The 21,993-nt window shown below is 45.3% G+C and overlaps 1 protein-coding gene across 2 annotated transcripts in view; it reads left to right on the top strand.

Annotated features, from left to right (window-relative positions):
- Window positions 1-21,993, top strand: part of SLC44A3 (solute carrier family 44 member 3) — an 84,041-nt gene that overhangs the window by 28,998 nt on the left and 33,050 nt on the right. For both annotated transcript variants that reach the window (XM_082834605.1, XM_082834604.1), the window contains exons 8-10: window positions 1,078-1,202; window positions 5,208-5,394; window positions 16,124-16,289. In XM_082834605.1, the coding sequence (XP_082690731.1) occupies window positions 1,078-1,202; window positions 5,208-5,394; window positions 16,124-16,289 (478 nt within the window). The remainder of the gene's footprint in view (window positions 1-1,077; window positions 1,203-5,207; window positions 5,395-16,123; window positions 16,290-21,993) is intronic.

Raw genomic sequence — 21,993 nt, 5'->3', positions numbered from 1 at the left:
AGGCCTGTTAGGAACCGGGCTGCACAGCAGGAGGCGATGGAGCGAAGCTTCATCTGCCGCTCTCCATCCCCCCCCCCACATCGCTCGCATTATGGCCTGAACCATCCCCCCACCTCCCACCCTGTGCGTGGAAAAAGTGTCTTCCACAAAACCGGTCCCTGGTGCCAAAAAGGTTGGGGACCGTTGCTTTAAAGGATGTCTTCTGAATTTTCACATCACCCGTGGGTACCCACATTGTCATGCAAAGGCTCCGGCCAATCTGAAGAGACGCAGGCCCTGAGCTGGGGCAGGGTCCCGGAGACCCTGCCCGGTCCCCACTGTTTTCCTTTTCAGTGCTGGATCCTGGATCCATCCAGAAGTTGTCGGGGAAGAAGGTCCGAGGGGCAGAGGCATGCAGGGAGCTCAAGGCAGCAGCTGTTTCCGAACTAGTATAGGATATTTTAATTTTTAATAATTGGCATGACCGTAGGAGTTTCATCCCCTAAACAGTCAGTTCTGCAGATCACAGGTGCCCAGTGTGCAGGTGCTGGAGGACACGCACTATGGCTTGTGAGGGTGCCTTCCCCACCTACGGCTAGGAAAGACGACTGTGACCTCCCTGTCGTCCCTGTGGATGCGCTGCAGGTGGTACTGAGTACCTAAATGCAGAGCACGTGCAATGTCGAGGCGTCCGCCCAGTTTTGTAGGTGCCAAGCCAATATGCAGGCTGCCCCTGGAGTTGTCACCCGCAGAGCTCACTTGGAAATTTTAGACTTTAGACTCTAATATTGTTCCTCTCACCATCCCGTCAGTGTGGTTTCCTCCCTGCTCACACCCAGCCCCACCCATGGGCTAGGCTGACAGGACACATCTGTGTTCAGGAGTTACCTCCCTGCGTCTCCCAGAGACAGGCAGCCACCCCAGGTCTGGCAGGTCCTCAGCTGGCCCCATCCAGCTGCTTCAGAGGGCCGGTCAGTGCCTGCAAAGCCCCAGGGGTTTGGGACCCACTGCCTGAGCAGGGCCGCCTGGTGTGAAGGGAGGGGCGGGTGCTTACCTCATGGCATGCACGCTGAGTTCTGCTGGTGTTTTGCTTTCTAGTTGTCTGTGGTGTCTTATGGTGGCTGTATTATGACTACACTAATGACCTCAGCACAGAATTGGACACAGAAAGGGAGAACATGAAGTGTTTGCTGGGGTTTGCTGTTGTGTCTACAGTTATCACGGTAAGAAGCACCCTTCCAGCAGTAGATCAAGTAGCCGGGCAGAACTCTGAAATCCAAATAATTAGATTTTAACCAAAAAGCAACGAGCACGTGTTTTCTTTCACTGCAGAATGTATATACATGTTAGTGTAGTGAGTGTACACACGTCTAGTGCCTTTGTGTTTTATTTGAGATACCTACATAGGAATGCATTGCAGCCTTAAAAAAGATGAGTAAACGCTCTGACTTCGTTCCGTCACGTCCGCCATCTCAGAGGTTGGTTCGTTACCCTTGCTGACTCATTACCCTTGAACACAGGAGAACCGCTTGCACCCACAGGCGGCTATAGGGGGGATGCCGCAGCGCGGAGAGGGAGCCAGACATACAACAGTTCCCATTTCCTGGTTTGCGGAGAGTCGCCACCCCTCTAGCCAGTGGATGCCCTGCTCTCAAGGCTGTGACAACTCGCACTGCCCTTGAACACAGAGAGCCCTTTGTTTCCAGACGTGCGGCTGCTAGGCTAAGTTGGTTTGAGAGAACCGCCGCCTCCTTGGTGAATTCCCTAGTTGAGAGCAGGCAAACAGAGAGCATTGAGCCTGGAGATCCTGGTTGTTGGGGGAGGGTGGTTGGCAACTGAAAATCATTCTGGTCCCTCCCCGGGTGCTGATAGCAGTTCTGGAATCATAGGGCCCCTGAAAGGGTCGGGAACTGATTTCAGGTGGCCCACGGGCATCCTTTGGTGTGTGGCTTGCTAACTGTTTCACGCAGGCATGGCAGCCGGGGTTTCCACACGCCCATTAAATCTTTCAGCAAGGGCAGATTCTCCCACCAGCTCAGCTCTCTCCTCTAAGGGGATCCTTCGGTTCTCATGTTTGGTACAGGCTTCCCGTTTTCCCCTTTCTAGTGAGGTGTCAGGTTTGCGTTTGTCACGTGAACTGCATCTCAGTGAACAAGTATCCGATAAGGCAAAGCTCCTGGTTCGTCCCGGGACCAGGCCCGGAGCTGAGCCAGGGCGTGTGCAGGAGGCTGGCGAAGAAAGGCCCCCCTGCGCCCCAGGCCGCGTGCTGGGCTGTTGGCACTAGGGGCAGGGAGGAGAAGGGCTGGGAGCCGGGAGAGCTCGCTTCTCCCCTTCCGCCACCCCCAGCCCTCCACAGGGCTCCCTTTGTCTTCACACACGGAGCCATTAATGGCCGCCCGATGCCAGCGTCGGGGGAATGCTCTTCACCAAGCGAAAGGCTAGGGAAAGGACAGACTGTGAGCGCAGTGTGAGGAAGCGCACCGCGGCTCGTACACCGTTCATTTAACACACGTGTCACTGCCGCTCGGTCTCTACCAAGGACTGCTGCTGAGGAGCTGTTCTCATAAGAGCCCTAGCTTCTTCGTCACCATCACCGTTCACTGAGCGCCTGTTATGCCCAGGGCCCTGCACTAAGCAATGGACCTGGCAAGACACAACACGAAGGTAGCACACGCCCCACGATGAGATGAATTACAGGGCTAGCAATGCCGTGACGTGGTACGCGGGGAGAGATGGCAGCCTATGAGGGGGGCTGCCTAGGAATATTATTTCAGTGGTTTCAATAAAACCACTAGCAGCGATGAAGAAAATGGGATGAATGGCATCGAATGCTCGCCTCAGTGTGTCAGCCTAGGGGTGCATCTTAGAGCCCAGAAGGGTGAAGTTGAGGCTTGACCCCTGTGGTGAGTCAGCTCTGCTGTCCACCCCGCCCAGCCAGCACCCCTAGCACCATCCCCAGTGGGTAATGCCGATCTCCCTTGAGACTGGGGAAGTGACGGGTTAGAGTTAACTCATCACTTGTGGTCAATATCCTGGTGTACTTTGAACGTGAGGGGAGCATTTTATATATATATATATAATATAGTTGAAAAACACACACATTTAAACACACACATTTTCCCATTCCACTCAGGAGCTAGAAGCCAAGTTTATTTGCTTAAAGATTGTATCATTTTGCCTCATTAAAATTTTTAGTAAAAAACGACAACAACAAAAAATGTCCCTCTTCCTTGTTGGTTGTGCTAGGCATTGAGGACACAGAGATGGAAATTCCTACCGTCTCCTCCGGGCATCTTCCCTGGCTCCTCAGGCCAGTCCCCACAGCTACGGCAGGAGGCCCTGTTCCCAACCCCTGGAGCAGTTTTGCACAGTTTATCCCACTACCCTCTGACTTTCCTCCACTTGATTATGAGGTCCCTGAGGGCAGCAGTGCCCAAGCCCAGCTGGAAGAGGAAGGGCATCTTAGGTCAAGGGAGTAGCATGGGAGGGGTCACAGAGACAAGAGAGGAGCCTGCAGAAAGTTCCCTCGACAGGAAGGGACCATGCCAGGAAGATCCTGATTTACAGTGATGATGATTTCGATCTTTATCCAGGAGCTTTGGGGAGATGTTGAAGGATTTTGAGCAGGGAGATGATATCTTTGACTCTACCTTTTACAAAGATCCCTTTAGCTTGGGTTGGAGGAGGGATTGAGGCAGGGGTAGGGGGCTAAGGGGATTAAAAGCAGAAGGTAGTGCAGAGGCTACTGGGGTCTGGGTGAGAGATGTTGAGACTTGAGCTGTGGCATCAACGTGGGAATAGAGGAGAGGACAGATTGAGAGCTCTATCAGGAAACTGAGTCCAAGGTGATTGAGATTGTGCTGTGCGTTGGGACTGTGCCAGTCCTTGGCAGTAACAGACGGCCCTGCCCTCAAGGAGCTTGATGTAATGTGAAATGCAGGCAATAAACATCTACAGGAGAGTATGTTGAGTGCTACAGTAGGGTAGGTATGGGATAAGATGGAAGCATGCAAGAGAGGAGCCTGATTTTTTCTTGGAGAGTCCAGGAAAATTAGGGCCACTGGAGTAGGGAGTCCAGGGGAAATAAGTTTTTGTATGAAGATAATGAATTTGGTTCAGGACAAGTTGAGCTTGACACACTGTAGGACACCCAACACCTGGTCAGTAACTGAAGTGCTTACTCATCCAGCACCTAGAGAAAGGTGAGGCTGGAGATTTTTTTTTTAATTGGCTGCAGGATCTTAGTTCCCCAACCAGGGATCAAACCCGTGCCCCTCGCAGTGGAAGCGTGGAGTTCTAACCACTGGATCCTGGAGATTTTTATTTAAAGGTTATCAGCATCTAAGAAGGATTCTAAAACCACAGAGGAGTAGGAGAGACCACCCAAAGGATCCCAAGAAATAGCAACTGAAGAAGTAGAAGGAGAGCCAGAGGAAACAGCAGTCACAGAAGTCGAAGGAGAAAGTTTTAGGAAAAGAGGAGGGGACAAGAGATTCACACGCCATGCTGAGGTCAAACAAGATCTGGAATGTTTGTGGGATTTGACATTCAGGAGGTCAGATGAGGTGACCTTGGGGAGAGCAGTTTCAGGAGAGGCTTGGGGTCCGGAGGTTTACAGGCAGCTGAAGGATGAGTGCAGGTGTGGACGTGCAGATGGCTAGTGTGCACTAGAACTTGAAGAAGCTCGCCTGTGAAGGAGATGAGAGATGACGGTGGCTGGGCCGCGGTGTGAGGGTAGAGGGAGGTTTGTTTCTTTAATATGATACTTATATACAGGGAGGCCAAAGCCAGCAGAGGAGGAGGCACAGAAGGTTGCTTTGAGGCACGATCACTGTCCTCTTCCCTCATACTTGTGTTCCCTTGACCTTCTGCAGTCCTTCCGCATTCTCTGAGCATATTGGGTGCTGTGGAGGGAAAAAGAAATAGACGGTTCCCTGACCCCAGAGGACCTTATTCTCGTTTTCTCTCATTCTCTGACCAGACTGCAAGCTCCTTTAGAGCAGGGGCTGTGTCTTGTCCACTGTTGTAGCAGCAGGATCTAGCATAAGTATCAGCACATAGTAGATGCTCAGTTAGTATTTGAGAATATGGCTCTTCTATTATAATAAAAGTAGGGAGTAACTATCTTAAAAGAGTTGTTTGCTGAGATGTCAATAAAATATTAGGGTCTGTTTTCAGCTCATCTCAGTTCTTCATTATTTTGAATAATTTAACCCCTTTCTCACCAGGCAGTTCTGCTCGTCTTGATTTTTGTCCTCAGAAAGAGAATAAAATTGACAGTTGAACTTCTCCGAGTCACAAATAAAGCCATCAGCAACTCTCCTTTCCTGCTGTTCCAGCCACTGTGGACGTTTACCATCCTCATTTTCTTCTGGGTCTCCTGGGTGGCCGTGCTCCTGAGCCTGGGAACTGCAGGTAAGGGCAGTGGGAGTGGGGTCCGTCACCCTGGAGTCGTGCACGGAAGGCCTCACCATTCTGGAACCATTGGCCTGTTTTTGTAAGGACCGAATTTCCCATGCAGCTAAAGGCATCTGATGCCAACAGTGACAGTGCCTGGGTCTCTGTCATGGGAGAAGAAGCAGGAAATTCTTTTTCCTCTTTTGTATCAGTATGTGAAAAAAAGAACCCAGGAAAGACCCTGTTAAAACGTTGTGCTCAGAACAAGCTTAAGTTTAAAGCAAGTGTGCACAGATGTTCACATTTCTTTGCTCCTGAGAAGACAATACTACCCTCCATTCTGCTGTCATATCTCTACAGTGGTTTTCCACCAGAGATATTCCTCAGAATCAGCTATGGTGCTTTACTAAAATACAGATGCCTGGGCCCCATCCTCGGAGACTCTGATTCACTTGGTTTGTGGTAAGGTTATGTTTTTTTGGATCCCTGTAAGAGAGCAACCACATTCTAGAACAGTGCTATTCAAAGGGGTGTCTGACACCGGATAAGGAGCTTATGCCAGAATGTCTATCCCTCCATCACTTCCTCCATCAAGAAAGTCTTGCTGTGAAAAATAAAGTCAGCAGAATGAGACGATAGGCCTAGTGATGCAGCTGACCTAACTTCTGGCACGAGCTCCTTATCTCACTGTGGGCTAATCACATACAGGGTGAGCCCAGGCCACTAGTCTGTGGCCCCCACCTTGAGTGATACTGCTCTAGATCTTCTCTCACTCACTCCTCAATTTGATTTAGTTAAGGCCCAAACTCATACTCTGATGTGAGTACAGAAGAGTAAGTTGCTTTTGGAGACTTTCACCAGGCAGATAAGAACCACAGCAGATGTCAAAGCAACAGGCTAACATAATTTCTTAATGTTTATCAAGTTTATTCTGTTCCCTGTAGGCTCCAGTTGTATATGTAGGAATAACTACATGTAGTAGATTCTTAGTAAACTAGGTTCTCTTACCTCTCTTCTGGAGTCAGCTGACCCCATGGAGATTACTTCAAGATGGGCAGCCAGCTCTCGGGAGGTCCAAGCCCTCGAAAGCCCATGTTTCCAGCTTAGAGATGCTCTAGGGGCAGTCTCTTCTGTCGGGGGTCTCTGGAAGCTTGCTGAAGGCCTGCAATGCACTTCTGATAATTATCCAGCAGGTAACCTTGTTCAAATTGATTACAGGAGAGTAATCAATCAGGATGAGTTTTGTGTGAGAGTGACAGAAACCTCAAAACGGTGGCTTAAACAAGGTGACAGGCAATTTCTCTCTCATGTAAATGAAGCCCACAGGAGGAGACCCCATGCCAGCATGGGCTGCCAGGGGTCACAGACCCACGCACCTTTTTTCTTGTTGCACAGCCTACCACTTGCTTCCACCTCAGAGCTGAAATAGACACTCGAGTTCCAACCACCCTGTCTTATTGGGCTGTGAAGAAGGTAGCAGGGAAGTCATGACAACACTTCCACCTACACCCATTGGCCAAATCCCAGTTACATGGCAACTCCTCTGTGCAAGGGGGGACAGGAAATGTCATTTCGTTGGTGGCGGCCATGCACAGCCTAAAAATAAGAGGTTCTGTTACCAAGAAAAGATGAAAGAACAGAAATTACAGGACAGTTGGAAGTCTTAACTAGGGCAACACTGAACAAGCATCTTCCAGCTCATTCCCTTGATGTGGTCTTAGTCCTGGCGGAAAGGGAAGCAATGGCTTCAGTGCCTCCAGGAAAGCAAGAATTTATTGAAAATTTCCCAAATTCTAAGCTCTGCACTAGGTGCTGTCTTATGTTCTCTCCTTTAAGTGTCGCAACCCCCTTTCCATGCCTGTGTTGTTATGTTCAAGTTACAGGCAAAAAAACTGAGGTTCTGAGAAAGCAATTTGCTGAAGGTCCAGCTAGAAAGTGTGATGGCTCTTACTGACGCCAGAGCTCTAGAACAGAGCCTGTGCTCTTTCCACTACGTCGCATGTCCCTTGTGTCTGGGATACAAAGCTAGGAGATCAAATTAGACCTCCTCGGGTTTGTCTGTTCAAGTTGAAGCAGTATTGTGACCACAGCAGCTAGCTGGTGAATGCAAGCTGTGCCTGTAATGTGGTGTTTGGGACCTGCGGCCAGAGGGCAACATGACAGGGCCAGAAGCTAAAGCCAGATCAGGCTGGGAGCAAGGTGTGGCAGGAGGTGGCAGGGCTTGACGCCCTGGTGGTGGACTGTGGTGCTGGGCCCTCGCCCTAAAGAATCACAGAGGAGGGCTTCCCTGGTGGTGCCGTGGTTGAGAGTCCTCCTGCTGATGCAGGGGACGCGGGTTCGTGCCCTGGTCCGGGGAGATCCCACATGCCGCGGAGTGGCTGGGCCCGTGAGCCATGGCCGCTAAGCCTGCGCGTCCGGAGCCTGTGCTCTGCAACGGGAGAGGCCACAGCAGTGAGAGGCCCGCGTACCACAGAAAAAAAAGAATCACAGAGGAGAGGTGAGGCCCTGGGAAGTACAGCTCAAGACCAGGGAGGGACCTTCCTACTCCAGCCTCCAGGGTACAGCTGCCCGCCCCGCTGTCGTTATGGGCTCTGAGTCTGAGTGAAGGGAATTGTTTCTGTGGTTAAACCCTCAATGATTTGGAGCAGGACACGTTCTTTCGTTCTTTAATGCACAGACGTTAGGTGAGCACTGGGGGGACGAGGCCCTGGCAAGGCGCTGGGGAAGAGTGGTGACCTCTCCCCACGGTGTGGATGGCAAAGGCGGATGAGCATCGCAAGAGGAGACATTTGGGGAGCTGTGGAGCACCACAGTGAGGCTCCAACCCCCTTTGCGAGTCAGGGAAGGCTTCTCAGAGGATGGGCTGGAAATTACCAGAAGATCGGAAAGTACAGAAAAAGGCAAAGGGGATTTAGTGGGGTCATGTCCAAGCTCAGGAGGGAGCCTGCTCACCGGGGGCAAGGCGAGAGCTGGTCCTGGGAGTTGGGGATATAGCTGGAGAGGAGCACGCCCCAGGGCCAGCTTGGGGGTGAGCTGCTAGTAGGGCTGTCCTTCGGTTCCCCCACTTCGGCCCCAGCTGGGCCCAGGGCCTGGGGACATTAAACAGCCTCAACCACAGGACTGAGAGGAGGGGCCGGGAGAGAATGGGCTGCTCTGTAGGGCCGAAGGCAACACATCAGAGGGTCACATGTTAAAGCGCAGCCCGTCTCTATCTGTGGAAGGAGCACAATGAGCAAAAGTGAGAGGAGCTGAAGGGCAAGAAGAGGACACCGGGTGCCCAGGGCCTACTGTAGGGGTCTGTGGGCAGGTGATGCCCCGCTTCACAGGAGAGGGTGTCGCACAGAGCGACTGCCCTCCCCCTTCCCCGGGGCTGGGCGCCATAGAGACCAGACCCGCCGTGCCCTTAGGCCACCTGCCTCTTCTTTCCACTCACCTGTGGGCTGACCCAGGCGCACAGAACTCCCTTTGACTTCACAGGCCTTTTCATGCAGGGCCCGGACGATGGGCTCTGGGCCTAGGCAGGTCATCTGCTGCTTGTTTTGATCTTCAGCAGGTGCCCAGGTGATCCGGGTGGTGAGAGATGCCTGCACAGCACCTGACTCTCTCATTTCATGTCCCTCAGGAAGTCCCAGGACCCTCAGGCTCTCTCTTCAGTCTCCACCCAATGTTCCCAATGCTGTGGGGTGTCCTCAGTGGGTAAATACTGGAAGACTTTTATTGTGTCAGATGATTGAATGAGTTGATATTTTAATGTGTGAAAAAGAAAAGAAAATGCAGAAAAAGTGAACTTCAGGTTGATCATTTTTTGCCATTTTCTTGATGAGCTGTTTCTCTAGTGACTGTCAATCAGTCTCTTAACTAGTTGACAAACTCTGGCTTGTTTGAGGATTGTTTCAGTGGAGCATAACCAGGCCCTCAGTAATTATGGTAACGAGTCAGTTGGGACTTGTCTGCCACCAGCAATGTGACAGTGACTACTAAATCCAGTGAAAATCGTAGTTACAGGAAAACGGAAATAACCTTGGGAATCCAGTAGGTGCAGTTGGCAGGTTGGAAAGAGCCCAGTTGATCTGATGACCCCCAGTTACCGTAAGGTGGTCAGGATGCCCCACAGTCGGAACAGTAGAAGAAAGAGGCCCATTTGGGGAAGGGGGGGCTTTCTCTCCCAGTGGTACTGCAGTTAGAAGAGGTCATCGCAGGGATGTGCTCAGCGTGTTTAAAGGCAAAGGACCATGCTTGGAAAGGAGGCAGCAAGGTCAGACAGAGGGTCTCCAGTCAAGGGACCTGGGATCCAGGATGGCTCCGGCCTTCCTTGTATGTTAATCCTCTGGGCTTCATGTTTTCCTTTTATACAGTGGGAAAATGGTGCTTTCCCCAGGCTGCCTCATAATGATGTTAGGAGGCTGAGATGGCACCAGAGCTTTGCTCTGCAGATAAGGGACAGTATGTGTTCCTTATATTAGGAACTGATGTCAACTAGACAATGTCTAGCACTCGCTTCAGCTTTGTGGCTTATTCTCTGCTCTGCATGTTACATTTGAGAACACAGTCTAAAAGAAAATTGTCCTTTTTTAAGTTATCAGAGATCTAGAAGATGAGTAAAGTTATTTCACAAAAGTTTCCTAGTGGCCCAGTCCTGTCCTAGGAACAGGGGGAAGGGAGATTGCTCAGGAGAAATTTAAAACAGCCCCTGCTTTTCAGAAGTTTATGGTCCCTGTGGGGAAATGTGAGGGAAAACAATCTCCGTGAACATCCCGGTGCCTTTGCACCTGCTGTGGTCTTTGTCTAGAATCTGCTCCTCTTCCTAACTTTCACCCCAACTTTTTCCCCAAAACTTCATGGAAAACTAGTCATTATCCAAGATTTGTTTTGAGTAATATATTTCTTGGAAAATCTCCTATAAATTGCCCAGGCATACTTAGATATTTCTTCTTCGTTTTTCCCTGCGTTTTTTATATTCTTCATTCTTTCAACGGATATTCCTCAAATGCCTGCTATGTGGCTTGGGTACTGAGATACAGCAGTGAACCAGATAAAGGTACTAGTGAGTGGGGAAAGAGAGCATAAATAAGTAAATAGATGATGTCAGGTAGTGATAAGGTCTATAAAAAACAATAATGCAAGATAATGACATGTGTGTTGTCTTCCCTCAAGAGAATGAACATCTGGAGGGCCTGGACTGTGTCTCTGTCTTTCTGTCTCTGCGGTCAGTGCACAGCCCTTGAGTGAGTTCAGTTAAGTGTGTGCTGAGTCAGGAAGTGAATTCACATCAATGTTGTGTTAAATGAGATGTATACACAGAAGGAACTAGGTGAACCACAGGTGCGCTGTCAGTGAGATTTTCTTCTCTTTTTCCCTAACCCTCGTGCTGTCAGAGCAGAAGCTGAACCAGCAGGAGGCACAGGCAGGATGGGTGTCAGCAGAACACTGAGCCCGTTTGCTGGACAAGGCCAAGTGCACAGAATGTGCCAGAATATGGAACCCTTTTAAGTCGGGCCTGCATCCTTTGGGAAATTATCCCAACCAACTGGACTGCCTCCCTTGAGAAACTGCCATTTACATTGATCGTTAATATGATATCAGTAGCACCTCAGTCTTTCAAAATGCTTTAAAGCTTGCTTGTAATACCCAGACTTATAGCTAGCTGCATGATGCCTTTCCTCCGGGATATAATGATGATCTCTAGGAAGACGTCTAGAAAGTTGTCTCAAATCTCTATGATAGGATGTATTACTTGAGGAAGGTTGGTTCATTCATTCATACAGTCATTCATTCAACAAATATTTATTGAACATTTATTATATCAGACCCTGTTACAGATGCTGGAGATACAGCTCTCCTTCTAGTTTGGAAGCTAGAGGGAGATTGGCATTAAATGAGTACGTGAATTTTATAGTATATTAAAAGTTGATAAGTGGTGAGGAGAAAAATAAAGCAGAGAAGAGTAATAGGAACTGCTTAAGGAGGGGGGTCCAATTTTGAATTGAGTGACCGGGGAGGACCTTGTTGAGAAGATAATTTGTGAGCAAACATTTGAAGGGAGTGAGGGCAGAGCCATGAGACTAAGCAAAGGAAGGGAAAATGTTCTAGGCAAAGGGAACAGCAAGAGGGAGAGGTGCTGGGGACACAGCAAGGAGGCCCATTCAGTGAGAGTGACCTGATCGAGGGAGAGAATGGTTCAGGTGAGTGTCAGAGAGAGCACAGGGTCAGATCCTGGGGCATTGTAGGCCATTATAGGTACTTTGTTTCTGAAATGGGAAGTCATTACAGCATTTTAAGCAGCATAGTGACATGATCTGACTTACATTTTCATGGCAGTGCTCCAGGGAGGAGGTGATGGTGGCTTAGAAAAGGGTTGTAATGGTGGACATGGTGTGACATATCAGATTCTGAAGGATTTCCGGATATTAGATGAAGGGTGTGAAAGAAAGAGGAGTTGGGGATAAAACTGAGGTTTTTTTAGCTTGAGCAACTGGAAGATGGGATGGCCATCAGCTGAGATGGGACAAGACTTTGGAGTGTTTTCGGGGAAGAGCAGAAGTTCTTTTTTAGTTGTGTTGATTGAGATGCTTTTTAGACGGCTGGATGGAGATGTCAAGTAGGGAGTTAGCTGTTTGAGTCTGAAGTTTCTGGAGAGGGCCAGCTATAGACCTCATTTGGGAATTGGGGAACACATGAATAGTATTTAAAACCATGAGATTTGAATGAGTGTAGATAGAAAAGAAATTCAAGGACTGTGCGTTGGAGCATGTCAATGTTAAGAGGTCTTGGAGACGAGGAAGAATAAAGAAAGGAAACTGAAAGGGAGCAGCCAGTGGGCAGGAGGAGAAAAATGTGCTGTCCTGGAATTGGGGTGAAGGGTTCAATGTGTCAAGTGCTGCTGACAAATCAGGTAAGAACTAAGTATTGACCATTGCAGTTAGCGACATGGAAGTGAAACAAAGCAGTTTCAGAGAAGCGTGGGGGCTGGATCAGGATTAGAGCAGTTTAAGAGAAAGGTGGAGAAAAAAGAATTGGAAAGAATAAGAGACAGTCTTAGAAGTTCGGCTGTAAATAGGAACAGAGAAATAGAAAGGAAGCTGGAGGAGGAAAGGGAGTCAAAAAGTAGGGTTTGGGGGCTTCCCTGATGGCTCAATGGTTAGAGTCCGCCTGCCAATGCAGGGGACACGGGTTCGTGCCCCGGTCCGGGAGGATCCCACATGCCACGGAGCGGCTGGGCTCGTGAGCCATGGCCGCTGAGCCTGCGCGTCCGGAGCCTGTGCTCCGCAACGGGAGAGGCCACAACAGTGAGAGGCCCGTGTACCACACACACACAAAAAAAAGTAGGGTTGTTTTCTAAAGATGTGAGGTGATTAAAAATGATTCAGTAGAGAGGAATATTCTGATGAAGCAAGAAAGAGAGGGAAAATTTCTGGAGTGATATCTTCAAGTAGGTGAGAAAGGGGGGCCTAGTGCAGGGGTTGGCCTTAGGATCACAGACAGTTTATCATATTAAGGGGGGGTCCGGTTATGGACACATGCCGATAAGGGGTAGAGATGGGGGTAGGTGCTAGCAGAGATTTTCCGATTGCTTCAGTTTTCTCAGAGAAACCGGAAGTGAGGCCACTGACTGAGCGCGAGGATGGGAAAAACTCTTAGAGGTTGGAGGAGGAACTATAAACAGTCCAGAAGAAGGGGAGATGAATAAACTAATGTAGCAAATGTGATATTCACTCTGATGATATCTGATTTTTGTGTTTGCCTTTTTCATCTTTTCCCCTGATAGCTCATGTCCAGCATAATTCTAGCATGCAGTATATGCTGAATAAATATTTGCTCATTCCAGAACCGGAATCATATCTACTTGTACCTCAACTATAGCTGACCTTATATAGTATTCGCTGTTCTAAGCACCTACCTGTTTAATCCTCGTAACAGCTATGTGTATGGCTTTTAGAGCCGTGAGACTAGATGGAATCAACAAGGGAGTGGTATTAGTGTCTTCAGATTACAGATGATGAAACAGAGATTTTAAAATGTCCCACAACCTCATAACTTGCCTGAGGTTGGTCAGCCATTAGGAGACAGAACAGAGATGTGAATCTCAGCCTGCGTGACTCTCACACTGTATAACTACTGCCCTGGAGTTCATCTCATCTGCCCACTTCATCTTTAAAATAAGAGAACCGAGGCCCAGGTTGCTTATCACAAACGTCAAAGCTGAGATTGGAACCAAGCCCTCTTCCAGTTCAGTGTCCTTTCCACCGCCATCCCCCTAGATCAATCTTATCTTGGGATCCAGTTCCCACGCGCGTTAGCTACGCTTAGTGGTAGCTATATGGTAATGGTCCTTAGTAACCAAGCGACTGGTATTTTGATGAGAGGCTCTTGCCTGCACCGACCCAGCCATCCAGGAGAGGGCAGTCCTGTGCGCATAAACACGCCTGCCCCACCCTAAGCTTCTTCCTGAAGCCAGAGCGCCTGATTCTTCGGAGAATGTTTGCCTGAAGCAGTGGTTCTCAAGCAGCAGTTCTGTCCCCCACCTGGCATTTGGCAATGTTTGGAGACATTTTGGGTTGTCATAACTGGAGGAGGGGAGGGAAGAAGCTCCTGGCATCTAATGGGTAGAGGCCAAGGAAGCTGCTAAACATCTTACCGATGCACAGGACAGGCCTCCATCCCTCCCGCCCCTAACAAAGAATTATCTGACCCGAAATGCCAGTTGCTACGTTGAGAGGTTGAAAATCCCTGTCCTAAAGGACAACCTTTAAATAGTCTGGTATAATGGAACCAGAAAAATAAGTAGATGATGGCTTCAGTAAAGATGTTCAAAAGCAAGTAGGCAGTCAAGAATAATTTATGAATTCTGCTTCTGTGCAGAATGCCAAGGGTGTGAAGGCCTGCGTGGATCATGATTTATCCCTTTAGCCATTCTCTACTTGCTGACTGTCGCCATCAGTGTGCCAAGCTGGGATGTATGTGAATGTGCCCCTGGCAGCACAGGGCAGCCCCAAGGAGAGACGATCCCCCCTTAGCACCCAGGGCCTTTGTACTTACTTGCCTTTTGTCTGTCAAGGAAATCATCCCTCCTGTTCTTTGGAAACGTCGTCCACCCCCCGAACCATGTGTGATGTCGTAGACCTGTTCTTGCAAACTGCAGTCTGTCCCCATCACTGGTGACCTTGTGGGGGCATCAGTGTGCATGTTGACTGGCCCCATCACTTCTGCTATTCCAGGAGTGGCTCTCCAAGTCTCCACTCACCTGATCTACCTACACTTGCTTGTTAGTTGTGAGGGGTCACCTCGTTTGGGATTGGGAATGCTTTTCTGAAACACACCCATTTTGGAAAAGCATAAGCATTTATCAGCGCCTTACCTGAATCAGAGGTTGCTTCCAAGCCAGAATGAGCCCACTGTTCAATAAAATATTAACTTCTCTCTGTAAACCAAGCTGCTGCACTATTTCTCACAATGTGACTCTTGTTCAGCAGAACACAGAGCGTGAGTTACTAAGACCAGCCTTAGTCTGTGGAATTGGTTTGCTCTACAGCATGATTATCTTCTCCCACTTCCTTTGCACAGACCCTATTGTGAATGTCTAAAGACGCATGAATTATGAACCTAAAAGCAATTGATAGCTGTGAAAGGAAATACGAAACTATCTTTAAATTTTCTTCAAGTTGTAGGTTTTGCCAAAGAGCCAAAGTGCCATCTTCTTTCTCACAGTAGTTTATCTAAAACACACAGCAGAGGACGCCTAGAGGTCAAATGCAGCTGCAGAGCTGGGATTTGGTTTTACTAGATCCAAATGGAATTGAATTGAATTGCAGAGCTAATTCAAAGGCTTCTTTAGATGAGAGCAAATAAAGCAGGGTATAACCAGTGAATGGCAGAGCATTGCTGGGGTTGCGTCACTGGCCTCGCTTTAATACAGTGTTGTGCTCCTGAAATTTAATAATAATAATAAAAATCGTTATCACTTACGTAGTGATATTTCTTTGGGCCAGCACTGACCAGGTAATCCCACTCTACTCTCTCTTGAACTACCACCAGCATATGGGTATTACAGATAAGGATACTAAAACTCCAAGAGGCCGAATAACTTGCCCCAAGCTACCCAAAAAGGGGTGAAGCTGAGATTTGAACCTAGAAGCTTAACACTGAGGCCCAGTAGATATTTTAAATGTCCTAGAAGAGTTTGCTCTTGAAATGAAATCTGAAATGAATCCCTTTGAAAAAATGAAGATCCTTGCCTCTTTTATTAAGTCTAAACTTCTGGTGAAGTGGGGTTCTATAACAGAGTCCTAATGGCTTTGTGGGCTTCCATCAACATAATTTTTATTTGCATCACTAAGTGTTGTGGTAGAAAAACCATGGGTTTTAGAGTCCAGTGTGTCCAGGTTTATATTCTCCCTCCACCAGTCATGAGCAATGAGACTTTGCAAAAGACACTTGACTCTTCCAAACCTCAGTTTTCATATCTGTAAAGTGGGGCGAGTGTTAGAGTATAGGTCAAGTGTCTTGCAGATTGTCTGCCAATCAGTCATCATAATTATCCCTGTTAATATTATTCATAAGTTAAATGTGTGTGCTCAATTTTTAGTTTTGCTATGAAGATCTTATATCATGGTGGGTATTTCAAAATTTACTTTGGCATCTGTGTTTTGTGTAATGCCAAAGCCCAGGTATGAGGAAGCATGGCCTGTTGAACCTTCTTCCATACTTAGGAAAACATAGGTATAAAGCATGTTTGTGTTTTAAACTTTAGGAGCTGCACAGGTCATCGAAGGCGGCCAAGTGGAATATAAACCTCTTTCGGGCATTCGGTATATGTGGTGGTACCATTTAATTGGCCTCATCTGGACTAGTGAATTCATTCTTGCATGCCAGCAAATGACTATAGCTGGGGCAGTGGTTACGTGTTATTTCAACAGGTAGGTCTAGCATGTTATTCCTATTGATTTGTCTGTGTGCTTCATGTTGTGTATCTCAAAAGATATTTTGAAATTTTGACATGACCTCTCAAAAAGGATTGGCAAGAGTAAAAGACCAAGCTCAAAATTAGGAGGGATATTCATCTGGTAGTAAAAAGAAATGTTATATCTTAAATCTGTCACATTTCCAACCTCTTTTTCTTTAAGCTAGAAAATCCAGAAGGAAGCCCAACAGGGAAGTATTTGTACCGCTTAGAATTGAAAGATATCCAAAAGAAGGGGTTGACTTCTCCTGTAAATATCCATTCTTACGGACTTCAAACTTTAAAAACATTACTGATCTATTTGGAGCACACTTCAGTAAATTCTGCGAGCTTCATTTCATCCTATGCAAAATGAGGAGAATGTTTTCTTGAAAAACAATTTTAAATCCTAAGGGAATTGTACATGACTATAAAATATAATTCATGTTCATATAGTTAAGTGCTAGTGAATTAATTACTTGCTTCTCTGTTTGCTATGATACTTATTTAAGTGTTCATCCTCCTTTACCTCATCAAAATAATTGAGGACACACACACACACACACACACACACACACACACACACACACACACAATCTCAACCCTTTACCTCTTTTGTGTATGCTACTCTCCATGAGGCAAAGATAAAGCCACAGGCAAGAAGAACACGGCCAGTAGAATGACAGGGTTGGACTCAGAACAGGAAGTTTACTCCTATGGGGCTGATCCTCCTCTAATCTCTCAGCCTAAATGAGCAGAAAAACATGAGGGTTCGTGGGGGTAAGAAAGTCAACCAGGGATGATTCATGCCATTGAGCAATTACCTCCTGATGGTAAGGAGTACTGTGGGTTTTATTACAGAGGTGCTGTTGGGAGCCTCCGTCATTAGAGAGCCCATAGAATGCACAAAGGGCTGTAGACCTTGGCATTGAGAACCTTTGAGCCGTTGGAGGGGGTGATGTGTGCTGCTTACTCCTGAGTAGAGGAGCAGAGATTATTCTAACCAAATTGGCCAGCAGGTCATATCTCTCTGACAGCAGTGATTTTTGTGCTATTTTAGTACCACAACATCAAAGCATTTTCAATGAGAGCTTTTTATTTAAATTCCAGTGAAATGAATATCTCCCTATCTCTGTGCATTCGGTGGGAGAGGAGGCTGGTTTGAGCCACAAAAACCTAGAGAGGCTCAGGAATTCAAGTGTAAAATGTGCTTCCAAAGATTAGTTTAAAAAGGTCTTCCTAAGGAGCAGTTGGGCCCCCGCACCAGCAGAAGACAAGACGGGAGCTTTGCTCTCTGGAGAAGTCATCAGAGAGGGTCTGGACGTGGGGCATCTGGCACAGCTGAGGCTGGGGCAAGGCTCTGCACTGAAAGAAGGGGGAGCAAGTGAAAGTCTAAATACTGAATAGTGTTCTACCTACTACCAACCCACACTCCACAGCTTAGCCTCCAGGATGTTGACAGCCAGGTTGATATTTCCTTGGCAGGAGATTATCGGATTCTTCTTTGGAGAAATTGTCTAACCCAAAGAAAGGACCTACAGATGGTGCCATGTGGGGGTCCCCCAATGAAATGGCCTGTTTCCCTGACTCTGAACCAGGTCGTGGAACTCACCGGTCAGCAGTCACCCTCATATAGAACCTCTAATTCACTTTTCAGTGCCTCACTCTTAAATGTGAACTGATAACCAGTGATTGTTAAACATTAGAAGGAGCCTCTAGTGAAAGAAAAAGATCAAAATGAACAAAACAAACAAACAAAAAGAACTTAGGGAAAATAGGGACAATGCAGGCAGCAGAAGAAAACTACAACAATGACAACTATAATATCCTCAGAAAGAACCAGGAAATGTTGCTTCCATAAAATAAGAATAAAAAAAAAAGAATATTGAGAAAACAAGAAAGACCTCTTTGTAGTTAAAAATATGATTGCCAAGTGATATTTTTCTATTGAGGGATTAAAATATAAAGTTGAAGAACTCTTTCAGAAGGTAGAACAAAAAGATAAAGAGATGCAAAATGGGAGAAAAAGGATAAAAAATCAGAGGCTAATTTAGGACACCCAACATCTGACTAATATGAGTTCCAGAAATAGAGAACAAAGAAAAAAGAAGGGAAGAAATTATCAAAATTTCCCAGATCTGGAGGACATGAGTAAAGAGAAGATCCCAGAAGCTTTACAGAGAATAACAGATCACAGGCAAAATATCAAGAACTAGAATGGGTAAAAGACCTATATACTGAAAACTATAAAACTTTGATGAAGGAAATTGAAAATGAAACAAATAAATGGAAAGATATCCTGTGTTCATGGATTGAAAGAATTAATATTGTAAAAATGTCCATACTACCCAAAGCAATCTACAGATTTAATACAATCCTGATCAAAATACCCATGACATTTTTCACAGAAGTAAAACAAATAATCCTAAAATTTATATGGAACCACAGAAGACCCCGAATAGCCAGAGCAATCTTGAAAAAAAGAACAAAGGTGGAGGTTTCACACTCCGTGACTTCAGACTGTACTGCAAAGCTACAGTAATCAAAACTACAAAGCTACAGTGGCATAAAAACAGACACATAGATCAACGGAACAGAATAAAGAGCCCAGAAATAAACTTATGCACTTATGTTCAATTAATTTATGACAAAGGCAAAAATATACAGTGGGGAAAAGAAAGTCTCTTTAATAAGTGATGCCAGGAAATGAACAGCTACATGTAAAAGAATGAAATGAGAACATTTTTGCATACTGTATACCAAAATAAACTAAAAAGGATTACAGACCTAAATGTAAGACTGGAAACCATAAAACTCCCAGAAGAAAACAGGCAGAACACTCTTTGACATAAGCCATAGTAATAGTTTTTGGATCTATCGCCTCAAGCAAAGGAAACAAAAGCAAAAATAAACAAATTAAACTTAAAAGCTTTTTCACAACAAAGGAAACCATCAGCAAAATGAAAAGACAACCTACTGAATGGGAAAGATATTTGTAAATGATATGACCAATAAGGAGTTAATATCCAAAATATATAAAGAAGTAATAAAACTCAATATCAAAAAAAATAAAGAACGCAATTTAAAAATGGGCAGAAGACCTGAATAGATATTCTTCCAAAGAAGTCATAGAGATGGCCAACAGGCATATGAAAAGATGCCCAACATTGCTAATCATCAGAGAAATACAAATCAAGACCATGAGAGATCACCTCACACCTGTCAGAGTGGCTGTAGTCAAAAGGACCACAAATATCCAATATTGGCAAGGACATGCAGAAAATGGAACCCAAGTACACTGTTGGTGGGAATGTAAATTGGTGCAGCCACTATGGAGAACAGTATGGAGGTTCCTTAAAAAACTAAAAATAGAAGTACCATATGATCCCACAATTCCACTGCTGGGTATACATCCAAAGAAAATGAAAACACTGATTCCAAAAGATATATGCACCCCAGTGTTCAGGCAGCATTATTTACAACAGCCAAGATATTGAAGCTACCTAAGTGTCCATCAGTAGATGAATGGATAAAGAAGAGGTGGCATATTTATACAATGGAATATTAGCCATAAAAAAGAATGAGATTTTGCTATTTTGAAACAACATGGGTGGACCTGGAGGGGATTATACTTAGTGAAATAAATTAGAGAAAGACAAATACTACATGTTATCACTTATATGTGGAATCTAAAACATAAAACAAGTGAATGACTATAACAAAACAGAAACAGACCTACAGATTTAGAGAACAAACTAGTGGTTTCCATTTGGGAGAGGGAAGTGGAGAGGGTTAAGGTAGGGATAGGGAATTAAGAGGTACACACTACTATGTATAAGATAAATAAGTTACAAGATATATTGTACAACACAGGGAATACAGCCAATATTTTATAATAACCTTAATGGAGTATAATTTTTAAAAATATTGAATCACTGTGTTGTACACCTGAAACTAATATTGTAAATCAACTGTACTTCAATAAAAAGTAAAATTAAATTAAGAAAAAACTAGAATGAGATCTGATGTTCAACAGCAACTCTGAAGCAGGGAGACAGTAGGACAAGGCTGTCAAAATTCTAAGGAAAGATTATTTCCAACCTAGAATTCTAGACCTACTCATACTATCAGTCAAGGGTAAAGGAGGATAAAGTCCTGTTCAGGCATACAACATCCCAAAAGATTTCCTCCCCACATCCTTTCTCCACTGAAACTAATGAGTAAGCCAGGGAGGAAAACATGAGCTTCAGGAAATGGGCTCCAACACAGTGAAGAAAAGAAGGGAATCCCCAGGAGGGTAGCTAGTCAGCAGGTATAGAGCACAACCAGTCCGAGAAGGAGCTGGAGAGCAGTGGGCTCCAGGAGGGATGTCTCTAAGAAAAAATAAAAAGCAAACTGAGAGAATATCAGATGTGTTGTTTGAATATGTGGAGAAAAAATTTATACTTTGGTGAAGCATTTGGTGAAGTCCATGGAAAACCAAGCAAATAAAAAATGTGAAACATTATCAACTTAAGGAAAAACCAAAAGTTGTACAGAAAAGGAAATATAATCAGAATACACTGTTTGGATCAGTTGTATTTTTTTTTATGTACTGATTTTAGTTTATTTATGTACTGATAATGTAAACCCTAAACATTAACTAAAACATAGTGGTGAAAGATTGAAAGTTTTTTCTCTAAGATCAGAAACAAGACAAGAGTGCCCACTCTTACCATTTCTATTCAACATAGTACAGGAAGACCTAGCCAGAGCAATCAGGCAAGAAAAAGGGGGGGAAAATGCATCTAAATCAGAAAAGAAGAAGTAAAATTGCCTTTGTTTGCAGATGATATGATCTTATATATAGAAAATCCTAAAGATTTCATCAGAAAACTGTTAGACTAAATCAATGAATTCAGTAAAGTTTCAGGATACAAAATCAGCATACAGAAAATGGGTGCATTTCTATACTCTAACAACAAAATATCTAAAAAAGAAATAAAACAATCCCATTCACAATAGCATCAAAAACAATAAAATATTTAGGAGTGAATTTAACTAAGGAGGTGAAATATGTGTTTACTGAAAAGTACAAGACTCTGATGAAAGAAAGACACAAACAAATGGAAATATATCCTGTGTTCATGGATCAGAAGAATTAATATTGTTAAAATATTACCCAAAGCCATCTATAGATTTAATACATTCCCTATCAAACTTTCAATTATATTTTCTGCAGAAATAGAAAAAGAATCCTAAAATTTGTAGGGAATCACAAACGATCCCAAATGGCCAAAACCATCCTGAGAAAGAAGAACACACCTGGAGGCATCATACTTCCTGATTTCAAACTATACAACAGAGCTATAGTATTGTATGGTACTATATGAACAGTATGGTAGTGGCATAAAAATAGACCCATAGATCAATAGAAGAGAACTGAGATCCCAGAAAGGGGAAAGGATAATATCTTCAATAAATGGTTCTGGAAAAACTGGATAACCCCATGAAGAAGAATAAAATTAAACCTCTGTATTATACTGTTCACAGAAGTTAATTCAAAATGGTTTAAAGACTTAAAACATAAGAACTAAAACCATAAAACTCCTAGAAGAAAACATAAGGGAAAAGCTCCTTGACATCAGTCTTAGAAATGATTTTTTGAATATGACACCAAAAGCACAAGCGACAACAGCAAA

Source organism: Leucopleurus acutus, assembly GCF_964270905.1.
Source record: "Leucopleurus acutus genome assembly, chromosome: 2".
NCBI lineage: Eukaryota > Metazoa > Chordata > Mammalia > Artiodactyla > Delphinidae > Leucopleurus > Leucopleurus acutus.
This window is presented reverse-complemented; position numbering and strand designations above follow the sequence as displayed.